General features: G+C 38.1%; 1 protein-coding gene across 4 annotated transcripts in view; it reads right to left on the bottom strand.

Annotated features, from left to right (window-relative positions):
* Positions 1–1892: 1892 nt before the first annotated feature.
* CCNY (cyclin Y) overlaps positions 1893–26292 on the bottom strand; it is a 118155-nt gene continuing 93755 nt past the window's right edge. For all 4 annotated transcript variants that reach the window (XM_071559897.1, XM_071559900.1, XM_071559898.1 and 1 more), the window contains 4 exons: positions 26088–26207; positions 14946–15112; positions 10336–10498; positions 1893–4839 (listed from right to left, as the gene is read on the bottom strand). In XM_071559897.1, the coding sequence (XP_071415998.1) occupies positions 4723–4839; positions 10336–10498; positions 14946–15112; positions 26088–26207 (567 nt within the window). In that variant the 3' untranslated portion in view covers positions 1893–4722. The remainder of the gene's footprint in view (positions 4840–10335; positions 10499–14945; positions 15113–26087; positions 26208–26292) is intronic.

Raw genomic sequence — 26292 nt, forward strand, 5'->3', positions numbered from 1 at the left:
CAAGGAGCTTACTCAGAATGTCATCACCAAAGAATATCTCCTGTAACAGCTGAAAGTCCACGCTGATAATGCTGAAACGTTACACATGGTATAAAGGGCATGAAAAAAACAACCCTCTTTTTAAATAACAAATTGTATCAGACCAAATACTCTAGAAGGAACAAAACAAATACAGTCTATTTGTACTGCTCTGTCACCTGCCTTTCTTCAACCTGCCATCCTGTTGGCTTCTTCCTTTAATGGGAAGAGGCCCAATGGTCCAGGCCAGGCAACAGAAGTAAACTCAGGCATGGCTTTCTTGGCTATAATCAGACAAATCATAGAAAAGCTTGAGTTGGAAAGGACCTTAAGGATTAAGGACACCTTCCACTAGATTAGGTTGCTCAGGGCTTCATACAAATTGGCCTTGAACACTGCCATGGATGGGGCACCAACAACTTATCTGAGCAACCTGTTTCAGTGTCTCTCACTGCCCTCAGTGCATTCAGTCATTTTCAAGCTGTGGTTCTGCAATTCATCAGCTACTTTTTGTGGATTCCTGTAAGAAGATCCAGAAAAGCAGGTTCACACACACAGTGAAAACAATCCTTTTCAGTATCTAACCCATGTCTGCTATCACTATTGGTTTCCTTACAATCAGCAGCTTTTCTTCTGCATCTTGTTTCTCCTTTTAAAGTATTTTCTCTGAATGGCGGTTGTCACATATCTTCAATCATTACCTTTAGTTTATGCAACTGACAGTCTCATCAGTTCTATGGTTTCCTCAAGACAGAGTTCAGCTGAAGAGAAAAACAAACCAGCAGAAAGACATTTCCTGCACTTTGACTGTAGATACATTCCCATGTTCACACAGGTATGTTTGTGTTTATATTTGAGTTGGTTTCTCAGAACCTGTTTGAGACACTATGTGGGAGTTCCACTGCAGGGTAGGCAAATGTGGTCAACAAATAAAATGTGATCAATTGAAGTAAAAAAAATAAATTTTTTATTACAGAAAATGTGTTTGAAACAGAAAGGATGAAGGAGTTAAAAGTTAGGTTGAGTGCATTCCATATGAACACCAAGGAGGAGCAGGGAGCAATATGAGTCTGCAGTAGATGTGCAGCACTTCAGTTAGGAGCATAAACATGTAATTGGAAAATGCAATGTTCATTACCAACTAAGGATGACTGTAAATAATTTGTTGCTTCAGCTGTTAAGATTTTGGGGTTTTCCCTGTCCTTTCAATTTCTCTATCCCTTCACATATACTGTTATTTTTATATATAACCAACACTACCAGCTGTCATTTTGTCATCTGCCACCATTACACCATCACCCTTTTCTGATGAGGTTTTGCTACTTCTAATCTTTATATTATAGCTAAGGTTTCTGTCATTAGGAGAGCTGGAAAGTAGAGAAAGAGGTGTTAAAAAACAAAATCTTAGTTCACCCTGCATAAATGTAAACAGCAACTAAGCCATATATGCTGATCACTCTCTCAAAAAACCAAACCCAAACTCAATTAGTGAAACAGATACCATTACCCTGCTAGCAGGATTTTGTATGTTTTTAGCAATAGAAAATATGTATCATGTGAAAGACTGACTGGGTTTGTGGAAGGTGAAAAAAGGTGATTTCACTGTTTTATTTTTGCTCTCAGTCCCATAGAACAGTATCAGTCAGAATGATACATATCACTGACAAAAAATAAAATATAAACAGCAAATCAAATATAAACAAAGAAGATGGAAAGAGGAATTAGGGAAACACCTCTGGGTTGCATGATCTGGGATGCCTGATTAAAAGCCTTATAAGATGCCTTTTTCAAATACTGATCTAAATAACAATGCATAATGACCAAACAAGTGGCCCATTGACTCATCATATAAAAATAATTCATTAAGACAATGATGCTTGAAGGGACAGGTTTATTGTATCTCCCACACCTTTTAATTTCTGAGCCTGCGACCAAAGCAATAATGAAAACTTTTATCCAGAAAACATTTACAGCAAAACACAATGTATTTGTGCTGTTAATTAAAATGCTATATTGTTCTCCTCCCTTCTCACATCCCAGGTGATTCTCTAACTTTGCAATGGCATTTTCCATACAGTAATGCTTAAAAAAATACACTAAACACAACATAATCCTAAATAATAATTATTTTTAATTACCTGGTATAGAATACCTTGCAAACAAAAGACACTCATTCAGATTTAATGACAGGTACTGTATTTTTTGGCAACCCTGGAACAAACGAAAGAAAAGGCAAAGAATTATTCTATAACCATGAGGGAAAGAAACATCCATCTAAATGTAGAGGATTAATACAGCAAAACTAAAGAAAAAATCCACACTTACAGCAGATTTTTTTAATTCTTAGTGCAAGAAACATAACCAAGTTAATCACAGAGTCAGTACTAATTAAGAATATGGAAAATTCTCCTATACAGAGGTAGAGTCCAGTGCACAAGGCTAAAACGATATTCAATAGTCTAAACAAGACTAAGCCAGGTTTTACGGAATCCACTTTTTAAAGTATCAGACTGTATGTACATACATACAATAAATAGACTATACAATCTTTAAAGTAGTTTAATAAACTTCACAAAAATTATAGTAGATGCATTGATATCTTTACATAATCCAAAGTTCATATCTCTATCACCCAGAAATGGATAAAACCAATATTCCTGATATCAAGTTAAATGGAAAATAGTTTAGCAAAGTGTTGATAAATCAAAATACTTTACATATTTTAAAGCCTCAATTTATGCTTATAAAGGATGAATTTCAAATGCTCTGAAAATGTTCCTTTTGATACTATCTGTAAAGAGGTTTCAAATGCTGCAATTTGTTATAAACACTTGCCTTACATTCCACGTTCAAGGGAAAAATGGACTTAGACACTCACAGTTCTGATGCATTGGCACAACGAGAAGTGATGAGAATTAGATTATTCTAAAGGCCCAAAGAACATCAGGAGAATTTATGGACAAAATCTTCATGTCTCAAACTACACAAATCACGTTAGAAAGTTAACAGAAAACTGTTTGGTTTCACTGCTTCAATCCCGCTGGTGCCTCTCTGCCCGGAAGCACCTGATTAGCATCTCTCTGGGAGTCAAGTGTGCATCTCTGGGCCCCCAGCTTTGCTACAAGCCCATAGGGCTTAACAAAACAAACATGGAATCGTTATGGTGCATAAATCAGGGACGTCTGTTGCCATTCATTTCAGTGATAGTCACAAGGAAAGGATTTCAGGAAACTGAGAGGTTTAGCTCTATCTTTCGAAACTGTGCAAGAAAAAATTGGGAAAGAAAGAAAATCACCCTGGGGCGTTACGAAGCAAATACGCTTATACTGACAAGTGATTTTCTATAAAAGCTTCTTCCAATTATCAAGAGGGCAACAGCCACAGTAAGAGGGAAAGAGTAACAACAATAGTAAGAGCTTAATAATCAGAGTTGGAAATTATGTCCACTGTTCGGTTACTTTTAATTTCTGTAAGCACCTACGCTGAAAAACATGAGGGTTTGTATTTTAGCTTCCAAATCAGATCTCCTTGTGACAAATACCTTGTTAATATTTGAATTCTGCGCTTCTAAAGGCCTTCTCATTGGAACTTTTTTTTATTATTTTTTATTTTATATAAACAGACTTACTTTGATTTAAAGTAAACATATAAAAATTGAGTATATTGCTTGCAACAATGGACCTGGAGGTGAAGGAATGAACTAGTCAGGCCATACGAAAAAAAATTCTCCCTCAAAATAAATGAATTCTGCTAAACTTGTAATGCTATGAAAATCTGCAAAAAGGATCAAAAGATCTGTTGCAAATTTCAGAGATTTGGCCCAAGTCTTATCATCACCATCTCAAGACTTTCACAACTGTATCTTTATATGACGGAAAAATAAATGATTCCAAGAACTCAGGAAGGCACACGCACCCAAGTATACTATAAATAAAAGACATCATGAAATAACGAAGATCTTCTGATCCCAGTACACACTTTTGGTTCAGCACTATGGTCAAGTTCTCTTTTAGAAATACAATAAAAGGCATACAAGAAATGTAACATATGCATAATAATTAAGAAGAATAATGCTAATAAAACAGCTTACAGAGAAAAGTGCAGTGAAAAAACCCAATGCTATTTATTCAGGGGCTTGTGCTACTGTAAATACAGACTTTTTACTTCCTGCTGTGCAAAGGGAAGAATTTATCCTGGGAAGCAGCAATGAGGAACGCAAAACAACAACAACAACAACAACAACAAAAAGATATTAAGAGAAACCATTAAGATGTAAATCTCCCAACTTCATTCCTCTAGTGCACAGTCATCTGACTATACGGTTTGTTTTCATGCTGCCATTTCCCTTCATGAGTACAGTAAAATAGAAAATGGCACAGTTCTTAAATGTAGTTTTCTGCCTCTACTTCATTTTTTGTTTCTTCTTTCAAGCACCTGCTTTGCTGTTTCCTCATAAAAAGTGTAAAGCTGTTAGTGAAAGTGAGAAAAAAATTGTTGCTCGTCATCTGTCCCGAACACCCATTTCTCCTTCCACTGGGTTTTCTCTTGTGTGCTACACAATGGGGAGGCACTGTAAAGGCAGCTTGACAGATTTAAAAATAAAAAAATCAAAAGTCTTTTTTCTTTATCCCCCCGCCCCCAGCCCACTCCGAAAAAATGGATGGATGAAAGAGTACGTCCGTAGGAATATTCCAGACTCCTCTGTTAGGAGATAATCGCAGGGGACCATCTAACCACAGTCAGATTGTCAGCACTGACCGACCGTTTCTTTGCAGCTTTCCTGAAGTCCTTGTATTTATCTTCACACAAGCGAGAAATGGCCTGTAAGAGAAAAGATGAGAAATAGGCAGCTCTTAGTTTTTTATTTCCTAAAAAGTTCTGTAGTAATTTTATTTTTCTCTACTGAGCAATGGTCTGGCAGAACAGTTGTCCTACTTTGCTTCCAGAGCTGATGTTCACTTGCCTCTTGGAAGCAGGTGGTGATTTCTGTGTGATCAGGCTATCCTTTATAGTGGTAGAGGAAAACATAACTCATATTCAGAATACTTCAACTTACACTATAAACACATAACAATTTTAAAGACTTTAAAGAGAGAAACAAACATTATTCAAGCACTGACTCCTTTTATGCTATACTGGAGTTAATGTTTTATGTTTCTTCTACTGTTTTTAGTGAAGTCTAAAACAAGTACTTATTATGGACCTCAATGCATAAATATACTGTGCACTGTGCATTAAAATAACCTGTCTAATTAGTAGAGTTTATATAGCTGGGACAGGCTATGGTTGGCATCACTAGAGATGTTAACTCTGGTGATCAAACCTGCAGAGCTGCAGAGAAAGCTCCCTGCAAGGAGTACTCAAGGTTAAATCAAAACATAAGATGAACTAAAGCAGTATTTTTATTTACTAAGGAATGCTTTCAAGTGGTGTCTCAAGATAAGATGTTTAATAAAAAATGCTGTACAAACAAAACCAGTACAAGTGTTTGATTATAAAACAGGGCATTACAAATAATTAAACAGCCTGACTCTATGGATCATCATTTTCTTTCTTGACCTTTACTTCTACAGCATAGCAAGTTGTAGCAGTGAAGAGTCCTTTAATTTTAATAGTCCTGCAAAGACCAGAGGCAGGTATGACAGAAGTACACAACTCACATTCGAGAGCAAGTTCACCAAATGCTTTTATCAAGTCAGCCAGAAATCATCGTTAAAAAAAAAAAACTAAACAAACTCCTCCAAAACACACAAAGAACACCCCAAGCCTAAACAACATAAAAACTACCACCACTAAGAGACCAGTTTCTGCTTTTCAGCTGAAAACTGAACTTTCTTTTATTAAGACTACTCTCATACAGTTTTCTTTCATGGTGCACATGAAGAGAACAGAATAAAATAAAAGAAATATTCCTATTGCTTTTTAGACCTTAATTTAACAGACTTAAAACTGCCTAATAACAATTTATTTATTTAACCAGAAACTCAATGGACTGAGAGAGTTTATGCAATTCAATTGGATTTAAAATTCAATAGGTTAAAAGTGAAATACTACCATGAAATCATGTGCCAAGGTATGGCTTGACAAATAGACATACTGAGGTGGAACTCAGCTTCTTTCAGCTGCCAAATTAGACTATTACCTGAGGCATCAAACAGTCAGAGAAGGTAACCACTTCAAAACTGCCTCATTCACAGGGATATTTGTGTTCTGGCACTGGGTCAGACAAAATGAAATTTTGCCTGGAAGTAGCATTTAATATTTGGCATCTCTAGGAGATGCTGGTTGTTCATATGGATAAGAAACACAGTGACTCCCACTTAAAGCAGTTCTGTATCTAAAGATGCCTCTTCATTTTCAAGTAATTTACAAAGTTGATGTCTGGATCCTATTTGGCAAGGTAGTTAGTCAACTTTAGCATAACACATGGGGAAACAAGACAAAAGCAGAAAATTGTAAATATTTATTTTTGTCCTTCATTTAAAATATATCCAGATAGGTTATAAACATTCTTCTCTCATCTGGTATTTCTGTTGCTTTTTATTGTTAGGATAAAAAAATATTTTTGAGAGTTGCAAGGAACCATTTCTGATATGAAATCAAAATATTATTTAAAACAGCAACACTATTCCATCATGTGAAATTTTGTTGGACTTGATTACAATATATGTAATCAGCTAGAATGCATACATACATATTCTTCCATTATATATATGCTCACGGAACTAAAGCCAGTTCCTCTGCTGAGTTACATGATTCTAGATGAGACTTTTGTCACTGGAGAAGGGGATAAGTAAGGTGAAAGGAGGTGGGAGAATGGCAGTAGAAGAAGTAGTAAAAGTAGTAGTAAGTAGTAGTAGTAGTGTAAATTTTGGCTGCATGCACATTTCTGCAGGGCAGAAAAACAGCGTGGCTGGCTCTGGCTTCACTACCAGGAATGCACAAAGGACTGCTGTGACTGCTGCACACCCTCCAAAAACTGACACACAAGAGAAAACAGCAGAGACAGACAGCACCAAGTCTGGGAGGGTTGTATATGAGGAAAATGTAAAGTGATGGTGGTGGTTCTTCTTAATTTATAGAGCATGAAAGAAAAAGTAATTGTTTACTCCTAACAAAAGAGAAGGTGAGTTTTGCTCTGCTTTGCTCTCCCTTAGCTCCTTGGATAAGAGGGATCTGAACAGACAAAGCGTGCAGGACTGTAAACAGTTCCTGTGACGCTGGGAAGCTGAAGAGATACAAACACACTTCTCTACTTGTAACTTACATATTTTTCTCCTATTTGTTTTCTGTTTGATCTATAGGACTGTAACTCCCAGAGTCAGGAAAATTCAGCAAATATTTCAAAGGGTTTGAGCTATGTGCTCAAGTAACATCCTAACAATAAATAGCTCAGACAACATATAGTCATTTAAATTGGGAGTGCAAATGCTCCTACAAAACCCAGCCTTCAAACAAGCACAGGGCTAAGATCACAAGCAGCAGCAGGGTAGGCACGTTTTGTGTACTTACCCCAAAGAGGAGAATCTGACTCATATTTAGCTCAGCACACGAGAGAATAACCAGGTGTGAGAGTAGGAAATTACAAAATAGTGGGTTAAGGTTGGACATCCAACAACCTCCTTGGCTGAACAATCTCCCATATTAGAAAACAGTTCTCAGGAGAAGCAAAGGAAGCCTTGACATTTGACATAATTAAAAGGAAGAAGAAGACACACTACAACATATGCTGGTTGGAACAAACTGCATTGGCAGGTGGACAGACTGGATGATGTAATGAAACGTTATTTGCCATTTTTAACTTGCCTGATTCGATAAAACAGGGAAAATCCCAAGAGGGTTCATAAAACAGGTTTCTCACTACTAGGTGGGCTGTTGTAACAAATTCACAACACTTTAGTCCACTGATTAACGAAAGGTAAGAAAAAATTACTTAATCATTTAGTCATTTAAAAGACAAAGCTGGTTCTTAAGTGACAACTCTGAGAACAAGAAGGAAAAACACCCACTGCAGATGCTTGGGAAATCGATGGAATTTTAACAACCTCTCATAACACCTCCAAGCTGATGGATCTTGTCCAATGTTTCCAGTTCATGTGGAACAGTATTTACCACCCTTGCCCTTGGTCTTTTTAGGACAGCTTTTTTCATCACAAGTATGTCAGCCTCATGTTTTTTGCAGAAATAGCAATGCAGATTCTGCCATGTCAGATCTAATACTCCTGCTTTAGATATGTAAAATAGCATTAAAATGCAAAAGCATCAAAACTGCATTACAGTATTACCATTTCTCTGTGCAAGACCTTTCGTGATCTCCCATGCCAGTAAATAAGTTGCTTTAAATCTTCAAACTGAGCAAGGACCTTTCAGTTTATCAGACAAGACAAGTCCTTCCACTGCATGTGTACATTTGCCACGAGCCTGTTGTGCTTCATCACCAGCTGCAGCTTTTCCCTCAGTACCAAAAATATCACAACCTGTGTGGTACTACATCTACTCCACTTGACAATCCAGGCAACTATTTTAAAAACAGACAACTCTGGTCTGAACAGCACACAAGAGACCTAGAGAAGTGCTGCAAATGCATTTTGATAACTCTTGGCAAGCTAAATGCTTAACTGAGCTCAGGGAACTAGGCTATAAATTATGCTGTCAAGTAGTTTCAAGGGCACACTAATGACAACCAAGTACTGCCAGGGAACAAGGCAGTTCCCTTCCTTCTGGCCACAGAACAGAGGCAAGGAGGTGGCAGACCAAGCTGAATTTACAGCAAATACTCTTTCTCTGCCCTGAAGACATCCTCTGACTAGCAGGGTTATTTACAACCAGCTTCTGCTGTCAGCACAAAGCATCCCCAACATGAAAAATTTTTAATAATACAGATTTATTTAAAAAATATTTCATTAATTCTTTTTAAATATGTCTTTTCTTTAGTTAGTACAGAAGAATCACCAGTATTCTCTGGGTATTTAACATCATTTCCTATTTTCCTTTTCTTCTAAGGTTTTAGGAGCTGTCATTGTAACCTTAGTTTGCAACCTACAGTTATGTGCAATATAGATGAACAGAAACTGTTATGAAACTGTGTGCTAAATCAAAAAGTAATTAATTTAATTTTAAGATATGTAACAGCACTTATTAGCAAAGAGCTCTATAACTCAATAAACTACCTCTTTTCATTTAAGATTACAAATCAAAAGAATTTTTTTAATAGTCTCTTTAATCAAAACAAAATCAGATGCAAATTTAGATCACACTTGATACACAGATTTAAGTTACATTCTTATTGGAATTATCCATGAAATTTAGAAGACATATTTAGAAAGAATGAGAAATACACCTTTAGTGAAATTTGCTTTGATTTTTCCACCACTTTCTGTTCCCATTAAAGTCACAAACAAGCCAATTAAACTTCCCACACACCATTTCCCCCCACAAAAATGTGCATAGTACTGCCTGCCTGTTTTACAGGAGCACTAGGAATTTCAGAACATGCAAAGTTCACTCTAACCCTGAAGGCAAACAACCTTCAGTGCAAAGATGTTATGTAATTAAAGATGTGTTATGTTAAAAGCAGTCAGCATCGAATAAGAAATCTCCCAAATTAGTAACAAAATGTGTACACACGCATGCAATAATGCCCTTGTTTGAAAAACATATCAGAAAAATCAGAAAAAAATGTATTTCAGTCTTGCAAAGGGCCCACAATTAGGTGATGATTTAAATTCTTCCTGTGTCTGTGGGTATTCACAGTGCCCAGCATTTCACAGGTCCAGATCATCCAACACAGTGCTTTGGGCATATGGTATTTTCAGGTCTCATAAGCATTCATTACTTATTCACTAAAGGCATGTGCTCATTTCTGTTCTGCCATTGCTGAGAAAGACACCACAGGAGATAACAGACTTAGATCCACATGAAGTGAAGCAGCAGCAGGTAACAAGAACATGGAATAGCTGTTTTCAGCAAAACTTGTTAATATTTTGTCCTTTAAGGTGGATAAACAGTTTTAAGAAACCCAAATGAACACACAACAACAGACTGTACCTGTGTGTACTTCCACTAGGCCAACACAGACAACTGCAATTGAAAAAGAAATGGAAAGCAAGGCAAAGTATGAAGCAAATTGGGCCAAAAAGCTGTCCCCATAGCCACAAATACTCAAAGCACTAACAAAACCATTATGAAAATTGGGCACAAAATACTCTAGTATGTCATGGCAGTACCTGGGGAAAAGACAGAAGGGAGAAACAATGAAGAAATTCCAAATCCCTCTATATATTTAACACTGAGAATGCTAAAAAGAAAGTGTCTTACCTCAAGTTTATATGCCCTGTCTCTGCTGAGGGGCTCCAAAGGAAAGCTCAGGTTATTTGCTTCTGCCAGGGAACGCAAATCAAAATAATACTTGGCATAAACACTGGAGGGAACATTAATATTGAACTGCAACAGCTCAAGAAACTGGCGTTCCAGCTCATTCCTGTAGAAAGAAGATAAATGTGAAAATGTGTTTCAGACTAAGCATTCTGAATGTAACTTTACTTTAAATTGCAAATAGTCTAAACCAAGTTCATTTCTTATTCTTGCCAGATTATTCCAGCCTAAGGTTTGACCTACTCTACCGTTCTATCAGCATAGATAGGGCAGTGAAGAACATGAGATGCTGCATCCTGCAGCTGCAACTGTGATGCCAATCAAGTCCAGGCACAAAGTTTTGCTAGTGGAAGGGCACCTTTATCAGCTTAGCTAATGTAATTGGAAAAGAAAAGCTAGTAGAAAAAAAAAAGTTCTTGTAGTTTCTGCTGTACCTCCACTAGGTGGGTCTGCACACACAGCTATGCCAAAACAACACACACACATGCCCTAAATTTTTCAGATGTGTCTTATAAATGCTGCAAATTACTCTAACACCTAAATTACTGGAGAATTTATTTATTCTCTTCAGTCTTTCATAGTCAATCATTTAGAATTAGTCATGGGAAACCTGAATTTTTCAGCATGCTCTCTCTATGAACAGCATAAAGCAATTTTTCCCTTAGATGTGCAACCAAAATTCACAATAGTGATCATTTGTTTTCCAGCACCTAAAACAAATGTGTTTGTCCAAATATCTTACAGGAACAGAGCTTCTATTTGAGGTCCCACCTTGTAAAGCTTTGGTATAGCAATATGTTATTACCTACACCAGTACATTAAAAAGTAGGTTGAGAAACAAGCCAATCAACAAAATTAAAGTCTGGAAATTTTCATAAATTGTGCAGTGGCTAGATATCCTATGTAATATTTATACAGGGACATATGGTGTGTTCCAATCAGTGATTTCAAGATATGAGAAATAAAAACCATGAATAGCTGCTGAAAGCTGCAGATGTTTGCTGAAGAGCACAGGGACTGCCATGTTACCAGCAGGCACTGACTGTGACACTGCTTTTAAGTTACATTTTGACTGCTGTGTTAGTGTGCAAGGAATGTGCAATAGAGGTTGCACAGCTGGCAGTAGAAGAGAAAGGATTTGAGGATAAAAAGTACTGGTAACAGTACTTATCCTCACTCTCTCTCTGCCAAAATTCTATGTTTACATATTGATAAATATTAATTAACATTAAAAGACTAACTAAAAGCTAGATATGGACTCTTTGGCAAGAATTCACATTGTTGAAGATTCCAGCTTTTAAAAAAACAAATAAAAAATGACATTTTAAGATGTCTATGAAAAATCCAGGTCATTATCTTTTATACTGCCAAGATTTTACTTTCTGCAAGCTAAGCCTAAGGATCTATGTTAATGGATGATACAAAGCCTGTTTTAATGGCAAAAGATGTTGGCTGTACCTCTTTTGAAGAGCATCCTCAAAACTGTAAGAAAAATACTTAGCCTCAGACTCCTACAATGCCCCAGCTCCCAGCTCTGAAAGTTAGGTCAGCAGAATAACTACAGCTGAGAAAGGACAAAATCACACAAATGCTTTCTATTTGAACTAATGTAATTTACCTAACCACCATACCCTTCTTCTACCACACACCGACCTCAGACTGCTTTACATGTGCTTCCCTGGGGCACTCCCCAAACTCACACAGAAATTCAATGTAATGCTACATACAGGACTACAGATACCCACTGCACTTCAGTCCTCCCAAGTTTTCTACTAGGTTTTAGGGCACAGTTCACTGTAGTGATGCTGACTTATAAAACACTGAAAAGTCTGCAAGATGTTTTGCAAGATACACTTATGCTGAATGATTCACAGCAGCTGAAGATTCTGACCTAGAGCTCCTCTGCCTTACTAATACAATGAACAGCCCCCTCTTGCTTAGAGCTAGACATTTTGAACTCATCAGACTGTACTGTCCCAACTACCTGAAAAATAAGAAATAAGGAAAAATCCAACGCACAACAGATGGATGGGGAAAAAAATCTGGAAAAACTGGCAGCAGGAATCTAAGCACCATGTCAACAAGCAACAACATCTTTGCTGGGGGATTCACAAGGAGCCCTAAACACAAAGCCCATGAACCAGATCATCAAGTACCATATAGAGAACTCGGGCTCCCCAAAGACTTCTGGTTTTGCAGTTTATGAGAACCCCAAGATCTTTAAGAGAAGGTTAAGAAGCTAAAAAGCTTGAGAACAAGGACTCAACATAGCTTGGCTTAGGTACAGTGCAGAAAGAGGGCCGATGTTAACACAAGTCTGCCATGTGAGTAAATAGCTCCAGTGCAAATTCCAACAGTAGCACCATCACATGCGTTTGTCAAAAACAATAACGCCTTTTTTTGGTTTCCTTTCACACCACCACAATATGCTTCATCACCTGCCTTCAAGTAGAACCCTGAGAATGAGCCATTTCAAAACTCATGCTTATACCCATTTCTGATTAACACCCTCACACAGCATATTCAAACTTGTCACTCTACTTCCAGCTGTTCAGCACTTGAGGTCATGCCTCAGCTTCAGAAATACTTTAAAAAAGCACTGAGATTTGCCTTGGAGAATGAGTGAATGAAGGGAGACCCTTACTGCTACTAAATACTCAAAAGTATGAAAAGGATCAAGGAAAGAAGTAATTTAGCAAAATCATTTAGGAAACACTCCAACAGCCAACGAAGCATTATCAAATTATATTGCATGGAATAATACTGCACATAGAAATGTGACGGGCTTGATTTTGGTTCTTGTTCCTCTTATCTCTCTCCCTTTTATTCTGGAAACTTCATTCTGTCTGGGCTATGTCAGAAAACAACCATCATCAACCATTCTTTAAAGTAGCTTACATATTCGAAAACAGATACTGAAATGCCATTACGTGGTGTTTCCTACCTGTATTTTGAAGAAAACTTTCCCCAAAACTAATGAAAGTATCTACAGCCTGCCACAGCAATGCAAGCTTTGTGTTTTTCACTTTGATTCAGGTGAAAAAAACCCCCACCTTATTACAAATGGCTTGTTAATACAAGATTTAGAGATAACTTTTATAATGCCTGAGCAATGACAGCTACTCAAAATTTATAAGACTTATCTAGCAGTGCATGAACACGCTTAATTTAAAACAATCAGCTGACTCCTAACATTCAACCTTTCCCTTACAGATCATTTTCAGATCAGTTATAAAACTGACATACAGCAAAATATTAAGAAACTAAATTATGGCTCCTTTCACAAAAATGCTTGGCCTTTCACTGTTCTGAGATTGCGAACTGAGATTCAAAAACCATTCTGGCTGCCTAAAAATTTCTTCTCATCTACTTCCCTCCTTCCCTCCTCCCAGAGGGGTTATCCGCTCTCCAGTGGCTGTGATCCTGACTGAAGTGAGCAAAAGCAGGGACAAGTCTTTATACTTCTCATTACAGATACTTTGCTCTGCTTCAGAGAGCTCTGAAACATGCAGGCACTGTACTAGAACATATTTTCAATAATTTTATTGTTACTGGTTTTTATAAAAGAGGGGTGCACCAGTAGGCTAAAAATGTCACCCTCTGAATACACAAGCTGTAGATGAGGGATCTGGCCACCCCCAGCACCATCCCAGTGGCAATTCCAGCTGCATCCCTTCCAGCACTGCCCTCGCACACGCACCAGCTCAGGGAAGGGCAGCCCAGAAAGCGCACACTGTATGTCACTCAGCCCTGGACACGTGGGTGATACAGGCCCAGGGCACTTCAGACAATGTACATAACACCTGTTAACCCACCAAACAAAGGAAGTACTAGACTATTTAGTGAATGAAGACTCATTCTAGTATTTGTAAACATTATGATAATAATTGTGTTTATTCTTATGATAGTTATTTTTTACTGCTGTTTGAATGTACTCCTAATATGATTGGAGTATCCAGCCACATATCAGAATCGTTAAATTATGTACTTAAGAATGCCATCAAATTAAAAAATGGAAAAATGGAAATTTTTTTTCCATTTTCAAGTTAAAATACTAGATTTTTAACATCTTGCAAACTAATTTGTAAGGATACAGAGGGAAGAAACCTTAAACCCCAAAAGCACCAATTTAGAAAATGGCTAAATGATCTTAGGGTCATTAGGATCACAATTTTTTCCCTGCTTGTTTTACATGTTCATCTACTGTTGGTGTGGAGAATTAGCACAACAGTAAATAATGCTGAAGTGAATAAATGCAGGGTCACTGGATGTGGGGATTTTGGTCAAAGATTACATTAAATATTCTGCAAATCTGTTTTCATTATGGTGCATGAACATCCAGTGGCAAAATACACTTCAAGCAGAAATCAAAAATAATTCATGTCTTTTATATAAGCAATTGTCAAACAGATCTCATGCCATCTATCAGCATTTACCATGTTTAGATACAACACAAATATAAAAACTTCATAGAATTTATGGGAGAACTTCCTGTCACCCTCATACACATAGATCTTGGCATTCATTGACAAAGATAAACAAACTGTACTCACATGTCTTCGACCGTGATATCTTTCAGGATCTGGCAGTAATCCACATTCCACACTGCCTGGTCGTCCCAAACTTTGGATGCCAGTAGAATTGCCCCCAGTACAATTCGCTTCCAGTTTGCTGGACAAATATCTATCTCTGCATAAGTTAAAAGTCTTTCAAGATATACCTGTGGAAACACATTAAAATCAAGACTTGATCTATTTTGCTAATAGTTTAAATGAATAAGAAAACTGTTCTCACAAATCCATTCCAGTATATTTAAGACAGTAATCTGCTCTTAAGAAGCCTCTTGTATTATAGAAGTTGTACGTTTGAATATATATATTTATGCCAAGCTCAAAAACAGATGTGATAAATCCATTTTAGTTGGCCTTTGCCTTCTGATCCTATTACGAATTTCAAGAGGCCAGACAGCAGACTCCTGAATACACCATTTCTTCTCCAGCTGTGCTTTGTCCCTGCCTGCCCCCCTAATGCTGAAGAAAACCTTAGCATTATCTTGTAATACTGTAAAACAAAATATCGCTAATCATTCAAAAATTCACTTTCCTTCATAAGGAAGGCAAAGCCTTATTTAAGCACAAAATTAAAAATTCCAAATTATGAGTCAAGCCCATTATTAAAAGTGGAGGTTTGACCTTTTTTTTAAGAGCATCACTCTGAGAAGATTTTGATGTATAAAATTTGGTACTGGGAAACCAGAGAAACACAAAGCTCAGTAAAAAGATGGCACATGGATCTCCCCAGCATCTGCATTACCTGAAGGTTCTGTGCAAATGGTTGCCTTTTGTTTTCTGGGCAGTCTGTGTAAAGAACCCCCTTACACTCTATATTGCACAAAAAAACTTGTCCACTTTGCAAGCAAAACTGCTCCTTGAATTATGAAGAAACAGCATTCCTTGGAATTGTACTTAGGAAGCAAAAAACTTCTTTAAAGCAATACACTGTGCTAATGCAGGCAGCTTCATAAACAGAAAGCCTATAGAAGCCATAATATCATGCCACTTAAATTAGGAAACTATATTAATTTTCTTCACATTAGTGCAGAACTTGACTCCTTACTGTTAATGCAAACCTTTTAAATTTCAACTTTTCACATCAAGTGTTAGTAGATTTTGAATAAATACTCCTCATCTATAGATACATAAAGCATACAAAAATCAGAAAATAGTATCCTTTCTTATGTGTACTTGAGCTTAGAAAGAGGTAATAGAGGGGAAAAAAAGAAAAAAAACTAAGCAAGGATTTTGTGTGGGTTCAAATTCAAAGGCATTTATAGAAGAATAAGTTAACAGATAAAAATCATATTGCAAATAAAGACATAGAATAGTTTGGGTTGAAGGGGCCTTTAAAGGCCATCTAATTCCAATGCCCCTGCTGTGGGGAGAGACACCTTCCACTAAACCAGGTTGCTCAGAGTCTCATCCAACCTGGCCTTGAACAATTCCAGGGATGGAGCATCCACAGCTTCTCTCAGCAACCTGTTCCAGTGTCTCACAACCCTTACAGCAAAGATTTTCTTCCTAAATATGTAATCTAACTCAACTCTGTTTCAGTTTAAAGCCAGTTATAGCCCTTGTATCACTACAAGCCCTCATAAAAAGTCCTTCTCCAGTTTTCCTGTAAACCCCCTTTAAGTGCTATAAGGTCTCCCTAGAGTCTTCTTTCCTCCAGGCTGAACAGCCCCAACTCTCTCAGCCTGTCTTCATAAGGAGAGGTGCTCCAGCCCTCTGATCAGCTTCATTACTGTTCTCTGGACTCGCTCCAGCAGATCCCACCATTCTTATACTGGAGACTTTAGAGCTGGATGCAGCACTCCAGGTGGGTCTCACCAGAGCAGGCCACAGGGACAGAATCACCTCCCTTGACATGCTGGTCACACCTCTTTCAATTCAACCCAGGACACATTTGGCTTTCTGAGCTGGGAGTGCACACTGGAGGTCATGTTGAGCTTCTCCTCAACCAACACTCCCAAGTCCTTCTCCTCAGGGCTGCTCTCCATCCATTCTGTGCCCAGTCTTTATTTGTACTTGGGATTGCCCTGACTCAGGGGCAGGACCTTGCACTTGGCCTTGTTGAATTTACTGAGATTGGCACAGGCCCACCTCTCAGGCCTGTCAAGGTCCCTCTGGATGGCAGATGAACTTATACCTGAGTAAAAAGGGAGCATAAACTTGGCACTATTTTCCCACCAGCAGGTACTTGTGAAATCAGCTTTAAAAATTAAATAGGCGCTTGATAAGACATTATGTGAATTACTACTCTTGCTTCCTTGGTGAGAACTTGGGCTTAACTCCAGATATACTGTTTGCTGGAATGAGGCTCTGTATCATCCTTGGATAAGACTGAAGATGATAAATGGCTCTCCAGGAGAAAGGTGCTTAGTGTAACTTTCAACTCCTTTCTTGAAAATGTCTTAAAAGAGAGCATTTGTTTTATTCACTTGCTGTGGCCTCCTTGACTCAGTCTTGGGTTTTAAGTATATGTGATCAAGCGAGAAAAGAAAAAACCCCAAGCCTTCTTCTTGCAGCAAACATTTGTAAAAGTTTATCAACGTCCTCAGCTAATATGGGAGTTCACTGTAATCTAGGATTTGTGACAGCATCAGCATATTTTTGAGAGACACTAGTTAGTTCTTCAACTTTCAAACAAACTCACTCAGCTACACGGGCAATTTTTGCTCTAGCTCTCTCTCTTTAGTTTGGAGAGGACACACTGACTGCAGATAGGAAACTTAGGCAGAGGAAAGGCTCGTACATACTTGAACTGATTTAGAGCAACCTCCTAACAGCAGCATACACACAGCCAAGTGATCTCTGTCCTCGATGCAAATGTGCCAAAGTTCACTATTCCTGAAACATGGAGGTCTTGACTGCTGGTTTAATCTCAGAGCATTTCAATGCATGAGGCCCTAGTGGGATGTAGTACCAGTCCAAGCCCCAGTGATGGGACATCAGAATAGGACAGGCAGAGTCTGTCATGCACTGACTACTGAGGGGGATGCTTCTGGCTGCTGCAAAGATGTGCTGAATCAGTACAGACTTTTGGAGAAGGGCCAGGTGGCTCTCAGCCCATTTGAAGAGGAAGGCTGGTGGGGTGGTTAGTCACTACGCTACTCATCCCAAACAAATTCGTGGCTGGTGGGAGAACACCACCTGCTTTTGCTGGCAAAAGCCAGCCAGTCTTCCCACACACACAGGCAGACATGCTCTACATCATTTAAAAAAAAAATCACTGAAAATGTTGGCCCCATAATGGTAAATGTAAGATATGAAAATACAATTTGTATGCAATTATGACTACACATTGAATAGTATCTTAAACACAGGGGTCATTTTCTTAAATATGAGGTTTGTGTCAGACTGGGATTCTGAGTGTACCACATGGTTTAGTATATTTGCTTGTTGTAATGATTTTCACTGGCTTAATTTTCAAAAGCAAAACACTTTCTACATTATCCTTAGAACTAGCTGCTGTGAAGTCATATAATAAAATGAATTTTAAAAGATTACAGGAGAAAGGAATATTAGAACTTGCATCCCAGAATGCTCGAAGAAATTTAATTTTATGTCAAAAGACAAAAAAAAAAGGCAGGAAAAACAATGTAAGAATGATTATTTTGGCAGGTGTTCCTTTAAACTAGAACTAATCAGCTTTTAGTATCTAGAAGTAAGTAAATATTATTTGTCTACACCCACATCCAACAGCTGTATCCATGCTCAAAAAATGGAACTAAAGCTTAAAACAAATTGAAGCTGTTACACCATTGTTACTTTTCTTCAATTTACATCATCCTTTGCAGGACCTCAAAGTAAGCTTTTGTGGCAACACTTTTCAGTACTTCTTTATTAAACATTCAAAAGTTTAATTCCTAAAAACACAAAGATTTATTCTGATTTAATTCAACATCTAGTTCTGCTCAAACACTTTAACAGCATCCAAGACCCATCTTATCATACTTATCATTGCCCACTTAGTTCTATGACTATATGTTTATGTATTTTTTACAGAATGATAACAAGACTACTTATATAGACTAAAGTTACTGATGTGACATTAGCAAAAACTTTCAGTGGCTTCAGTCAAATAATATATCGTTCTAAATTTTTCCCAGCTTGCAAAGAACAAATACAACTCAGTGTTAATACCAATAATACTAAAATATTCGAAACTCATTTGTACCATAATTCAATTCCTAGCTGAAATGAAAACACAATTCTGATTGGGAAAATGCCAGTGGACATTGGTCTATCAATATATTTTGCTTACGAACTCAGTATCTCAGAGTCTGATACCTCCATTATTAATCTATTGCACTTGGGAAAAAACCACGAGGTTTTACATGACTCTCAGTCTACCAAGCTTTGATGGACAACAGTTGCACCTCTTTGGAGACATTTTAATAACCGAGCACGGGTCATTACACTGTACAGAATTAAGATTTCAGAAGAGCAATACTAGATTATTATTTTTCATCTCTTCCCACAGACTCACACCAAGATTTCTCAATGAATGACCTTTATATTTGGAGTATCAGCAAATTATTATTTAATCATAAGAGAAACTAATTTGGTGATTTGCCTTTGTTAAGAATTCATTTATCTGAATGAAAAAGAATTTATTTCTACTAATTAAATAAAATTACCACTCCATGAGTATAGATAATCTCAAACTGGTTCTGAGGTCAGTGAACTCTGGAGAGGTCCATTCACTTAGATGAGGCAGCACAGGAATGTAGTTAAATGGCTTCCAAAGCCACTTCAGTTCCAGAGGTACAGAAGTGATTTGTTTCAGTACATACCTTGAGCTCAAAAATCTGGCAGACCTGAAACAGCTCCAGGCTGACCTAGTTTAGATGCCTCTGATCTTGACTCCCAGGACCTGCACTTGCAATGGCATGATGGAGAATGGCATTTAGCCATCCATTATAACCACCAGACCTGGGAGGCTTTTTTTATCCAAGCACAGAACTGTAACATGGCACAAACTAAAAGGATCAGCAACTGCATCCAAGCTCCAGCAGTGCTGCTCCAGCAGGGCCACTGCTAAGCCTGAACTAATCCCCTGGGTGATTATTTGCAGATGGGTGAATCCATCCTGGACTAATAACATCTAATAGTAACTAACCACAGTATCCAGTGCCGTCCCACTTATCTAGGATGTCAGGCTCCCCATGATACTGGATAGCAGAGTGCTGGTTACACAACATCCCAATCAACAGAACATAAATCATTTGAAGAAAATGAAAAATAAAGTTAGCACTGAAGAGCTCAGTTTTAATTAATGTGAAAAACAGCATCTCATGTTTCCCATCTAAGAAGACATTATAGCAGACTTTCAATATTATATAATACACTCAAGGAGAAAGAAAACTTAAAATACTGGAGGTTTCTTCTTTCCCCTTCAGGAGGCTATATACCAAATATGAAAGTGTCAAATCATTTCACTTCGATACTTTATAATCACAAAAACCTCTCAAATTTTATTAAAAACTATAGAAGTTTTGCATCTCTTTGCTACTTCATTTTGGAGCTGTTCAACATTAACTTCCAATATCCTACTGATACCTCTTATAACACTGGAATTGCTATTTACCCACCCAAAATATCATAGTTCTTTTTTTAGGTTTTCCTAAAACAATGGAGAAGGTTTTCTGTGAAGGTTATGAAATTTCCATCCTCAGAGAAACTCAGAACTCAACTGGTCAGGCCCTGATCAGCTGGACCCAGCCTGTTTGTGCTTCAGGAAAAGACCAAACCAGACATGACCCCCCAGAAGTCCCTTTCAACCTAAATTATTCTGCGATTATATCTGTCTGCAGTACTAGAATTTCCTGTAGTGCCATACAGAGAGGTCAGAAGTTGCGTGTTGCCTCCAAGGAAGCTGACAGGGAGTCTCAGCACACTGAAGAAGTGGGCAATCACTCAAGGATGTCCCTGACATTTCTAGAATAATTCTGAATTTTGAGGCAGCAACAAGAACAAAGCATTATCTTCTCTCATGTGGTTTTGATATGGCTTTATGTCAAATTCTATCTCTGTTTTACCAATAAAACTCTGGTGGCTTTAATTATTTCTCACTTGATTTACACTAATGGAAAGGAGACAACATTTTTAGTATTTTAATTACCATAACTTAGAATCTACAAGTGAGACTGTATTTACAAAAACCTCATTCCCTCCCTCACTAGGTAACCCACATTGTAAGTTGCAGGAGCACAGAGCAACTAATGAAGCTATTTCCATCCCAACATATCATGGAGAAATACACAGTTCTGTCTCTTTAATGAGAAAACTTCAGTGTGTCACAATGCCTTGAAACTAAAACGATCTCTATATAGAAAAGATTGTAATTGGTGGTGGGTCTCATACAGTCAAACCACGGCTCTAATCCAATTACTAAATTGCCATATGCTCTGTTCTAAGCAATCAGCCAGTTCCCTACCACGACTCTCCAGAAATAACTGTGCTTTGCAATTGCCCAGATGGGCATTTAGAATGTTCCACAAAGGTCTGGTGCCACCCATTTGGTGGAAAGGGACATCATATCTTCATGGTTCTTGCTAATTCACCCCATTTTTATTTTTAAGACCAAGTGGTAAAAAGAAGTAATAAAAGCAGTCACACAACACTGAAAAAATGCAAACTGCAAAGTACCATTGCAGGTATTAGAAACACTAATGGAACTGAAAGTCACACATCTACTACAGGTTTGCCCTGTAATTTGCTCATTTTAAGACAAATATCTGTAATACATATAAAATGCACTCTAATTGTTAGACAACATTGACTTTTTAGTCTAGAATTGTGATTACTATTTGTTCCTTGCCCACACTCTAGGAGCCCTGGGGAGGCACCAGCAAACAGACACCCATTCTTTGACTGAATGTCCTCTTCTCATGCAGATTTAAGAATTCCATCCCTATCCTTGCTTTGAACATTCTCTTTTCATATCCCAGTGGGCCTAAAGCAAGAACTGACCAAATCCATGTGTAAATATTAACTGAAAATCATTCATGTGTTGTGTGTTAGAGTGTAGTCAAAAGATGAGAATAGCCCTAAAACCAGGGACCAGTCTCCAAATCCCACCAGAGCACAGTTCCCAGAGCACAGTTACAAAGCTCTTGTTACTGTTGACCTTCTCCAGAATGTACCCTGACACATGTCCAGCTGCCAAGGGGCTCAGGAGTGACAGCACAGATGGAGTGACCTTCTCCAGGGGTGGCCAAGTGCTGGGCTTTAGCCACCTCCCAGGGAATGCTTGAAGCCCAGGACAGAGGTAGACACCAACAATATTGGGTACACACAATTCTACCTATGGATTTCTCACACAAGATGGAGGCCAGTTTCATAGCTTTGCTTTGCTCACTACCCAGCTGCACCCATGACCCCCTTACAGTCACTGGATGGAGAATGACAGCATCACATCAGGCAACGAGCATTACCTTGCTCCAAGGTCTTTGGAGGAACCTGCATCTTCCATCAGCTGTATAAGGCTTGGCAATTATACTGGGGCAGCTGCAAAGGACCTCTGCTGCAGATCAAATATCTCTATGGACTCTGATAACTTTATTTGTGTTTTTGTTTTCTTTTAGACAAGCATTAGAATTTTTGATTGAAATACGTATTTTTAAAGAAGGTCTTTTATCACCATTTCAAAGTAAAAATATCCCACTGAAAGGAAATCAATACAAAACTTTACCCATTTCCTCCAAAACTTGAAAAAACAAAATTCTCCTTAGCACACTACTTTTCACAATACAGTTCAAGAGCGTTCTCTTTTTACCTAGTTGCTGAAAATGTGACCAAAGGGTCAGTAAGAACTCAGGAACATCTGGGTGGATTAATTAAATCCCAATTTTGCATTAGGAGAATTTATTCTTACATACTTCAAATTTCAAATTTCCCAAGATCAAATCCCCTCAGCACAATATAAACTTTTTAAAATATTTTAAAAGCATTCTGCTCTAAACTTCACAGAGTAATTCAGTTCCTGTACTATATGTATTTACCTATCACTGTATCTGATCAGTCTACAGTCTACATAATGTGTCCTCTCTGAAACTACTATGGGCACAGAAGTATATTAAAAGAACCTTAAATTTAGCCTATTTGCAAAAAACTGAGAAAGCCATGTCAAGGCAAAACAGAAAAAACGGATCATAGTGCTCTTCAGCTCTAGTTCATAGGATTGTTTTCACAGAACAAAAGAACAAAGCATAAATATTTAATTCCCCTGACATGCAAACACTGTACTGTTTTCCTGTTGGTATGGGTAACACTCTTGTTCATATTTTAATTTGCCATTCAATTAGTAGATTAACATAAATACAACTTGCCACCTCTGCACTTGGGGAGATGGTGAAGAGGAGAGGCATTTCTATTTTGGCAAAGGTGGGAATACTCTGGGGTCAGGGAGACACATGTGCATTACTTTCCTCACAAAGTCAGGTCACAGTGTAGTTCAGTTGTTCATGGGGATTAACAACACACTATTTGCAACGCTTTAAATCAGCAATATGATTCTTAAAACTAATTTTATTCTTATGGTATTGTTTTATAAATAAATAATAGGAATTAGTACTTAATTGTTTCAACCTGAGATTTTAATTTTCTACCTATCAGTATGGGAAATCTCTTGGCAGCTCTGGAAGCTGTGTGGAAATTAAATTTTTTGTTTAATTATGAATTGGTTTTGCTGTAATAGTGGAGGCTTTAATTGAAATATTTTAATTAAATGCTTGAAGCAACACAATGCCAGCTTTTTGCTGGAGTCTAGCTTATCTCATAGTCTGGAGTTTCACATTTCCCCAGCGCCTGTGCTGAACACAAACTGCTACAGAACTATCTGTTCCCGCTGCTTCTACCTGGATAATGGCAGGTACCATGACAAACAACAAGTGCACTGAAGTACACACCACATTAATAGTGTGGGCAGTAAAAAGGATTTAGGACTGTTTAAAATAATTAGAGTGAGCGAAAGAAAGATAAAGCTGTAGCATCTTGTTCAAAATGTACTGTGATCCCCACAGATACACTTCCTGCCTTCTGGCAACCCTCCCAGGGGGAACGAGTGGCAGACAGGGCTATCAGATTGCTCTCCAACGGGCAGCCAGACTATGGCAAAACATAAGCTCCAGCAGGGAATGCTGATCACTTCTGCTCCAGACAGGAGATCAAAACTGAAAGCACATGCAAGGTTCATGAATAGCAGTATCAACACTATCAAGATTTCAGGAGTGTGGGGAGGGGGGACGGGTTGATTGCTTTTTCACAGATTAACTTCCACATTTGAATATTTCAGAAACAACACAGTCTGTGTCTGGGGCCACTCCTAAAGACACAAACAAAAAAATGAAATGGAATCTGCAAGTACAGAGGAAACTGAGAACAACAGCAAAAGAATTTCATACTTGTAAAACACAACCCAAAACACTTGAAGGTTTCTGGAGAGATGGGTCTGGCAGGTGCTATTATCCTGAAAACATGGACAACAACAGCAGAACAGTAAACTCTGATGACCTGCACCAAATCTATCTGTAAACATCTGCATGGCTGCTTTGAGAACCAGGCTATAATACATTTTCCTGTTACTACTGTGCTGGGTAAAAAAACCCCAAGTCACCAGAGTTTTCAAGCACTAACAACTATGGAAACTGCCTCTGCATTGTAGCAAAAGTTAAAACCACCTTTACTTCATTGGAGGTCACACCAAAAGAGTTACTTGCATGGAATCCACAAGAGAACCAGAAGAGGCAAGGGAAAAGGTAAAATGAAAGATATTGAAATATATGCCTAGGTTTACAAGATCTATGGGAAAGAACTTTCCAAGCACTGCAGTAACAGGAAGATACTGCTGGTTAACCAAAAAAAAAAAAAAGTCCCTTCCTTTCTACTAAACAGTGCCCTCATTGATTAAATAACCTAAGATTGAATAATAGATAACTACAACAAGGTTCCACTGTATCTGACAGTGGATTAATTAAATTACAGAAGAACATACTGATTCACACAACATATCTTTTCTCCAGCAGAAAACACTTAAGAAGAAAAGGAAGAAGGACAAGCACTTAGTGCAATTATGTAAAAGAGACAGGCAAAATGTCATTTCAGAAAAAAAGTAATGGCTTGGTCAAGTCACTAGGTAGAGTAATACTACAAAATACAAGGGTGGAGCACTGCAGTGTGTTTCTTGCCCTATTTCTCTCATATTCCTGTTCTGTACTGGCTAGTGCAATTCATTTTGACTGTCTGAGAGAAAAGTCTGCCAACTAATCTTAGAAGCCAAGGGAAATAGATTAAGAGAGGAAATGAGTAGGCCTGGGCTTCAAAATCCACCTTCTCCAATTTCCCCCTCTTCCATCTAAAATGCATAACAAAGCTGTTATGAAACCACATGTTGTAGTGCTAAAATCTCTAAGTCAAGAACATGGCCAAAATTGTGCCTGAAAGCTGAAGAGACTTGTCAGAGCTGGCAGGATAAAAATTTCAAGAAAATTAAGAAATTCCCAGCTGGTGGAGATCATTTTATCTCCTCTAATCCACATTGCTATGCTGATCCACACCAGCTGAAAATTTGAACCTTCTTTTGTGTTGTGCTATTTTTAAGTAGCTAAACTTCAGACTTGAGTACAATTGTTAATCCCATGTCAAGTATAGTAGAAGTAAAAAAAAGCCATTACCAACATGTCCCAGTCACTCATCGAATCCTTCCTGTGCCTGTCAATTCTTACTAGTGCTATCAAATTACCTACAGCTGTTCCTGAGTCTCTGCTGGGAGCTCCAGTGATTCACATCAAATCCCCCCAAAGTGGAAGCCTTTGTGTTTTTAACATTCCCTCCTGTTCTGACCACCTATGCCACCTGCATTTTTTATTAGTCACCTTGGTGGCCTGTAATATTATCACCCTGAGAGGGCAGGACCCTGGGTTTTGTGTCACATGTTACCCAATCTCTTCTTCCATCACTTACTCTCCCCAAGAAAATTAACTGCAGTATCTCTTCCCATCAAGAAATATCCTTGGTCTCTATGGTGAGATAAAATTCCCTGGCAGCACCTAGATCTATTAAATCATACAAACCCAAGCTCTGAGAACAAAATGGGGTCTGTCAGATGGCTGATGTCATCTCTCAGACACTCACCAGGGTGACAATGGCACATTCAGCAGTCAGTTGAGCAGCACTGAACAACGTACGAACAAAGCGGTAAATCTGTTTCTGCTCTGGGTCATGTTTGTCATAGTCTGGTGGCACTTCGGATTTCTAAGGAAGAAATACTTCCAAATAGGTGACTGAAACAAAATGAAGCAGACAGAAAAAAAAAAGACAGTTCATGTGAAAGGGAAGG

The sequence above is a fragment of the Pithys albifrons genome, chromosome 7 (genome assembly GCF_047495875.1).
Source record: "Pithys albifrons albifrons isolate INPA30051 chromosome 7, PitAlb_v1, whole genome shotgun sequence".
In the NCBI taxonomy this organism is placed as follows: domain Eukaryota; kingdom Metazoa; phylum Chordata; class Aves; order Passeriformes; family Thamnophilidae; genus Pithys; species Pithys albifrons.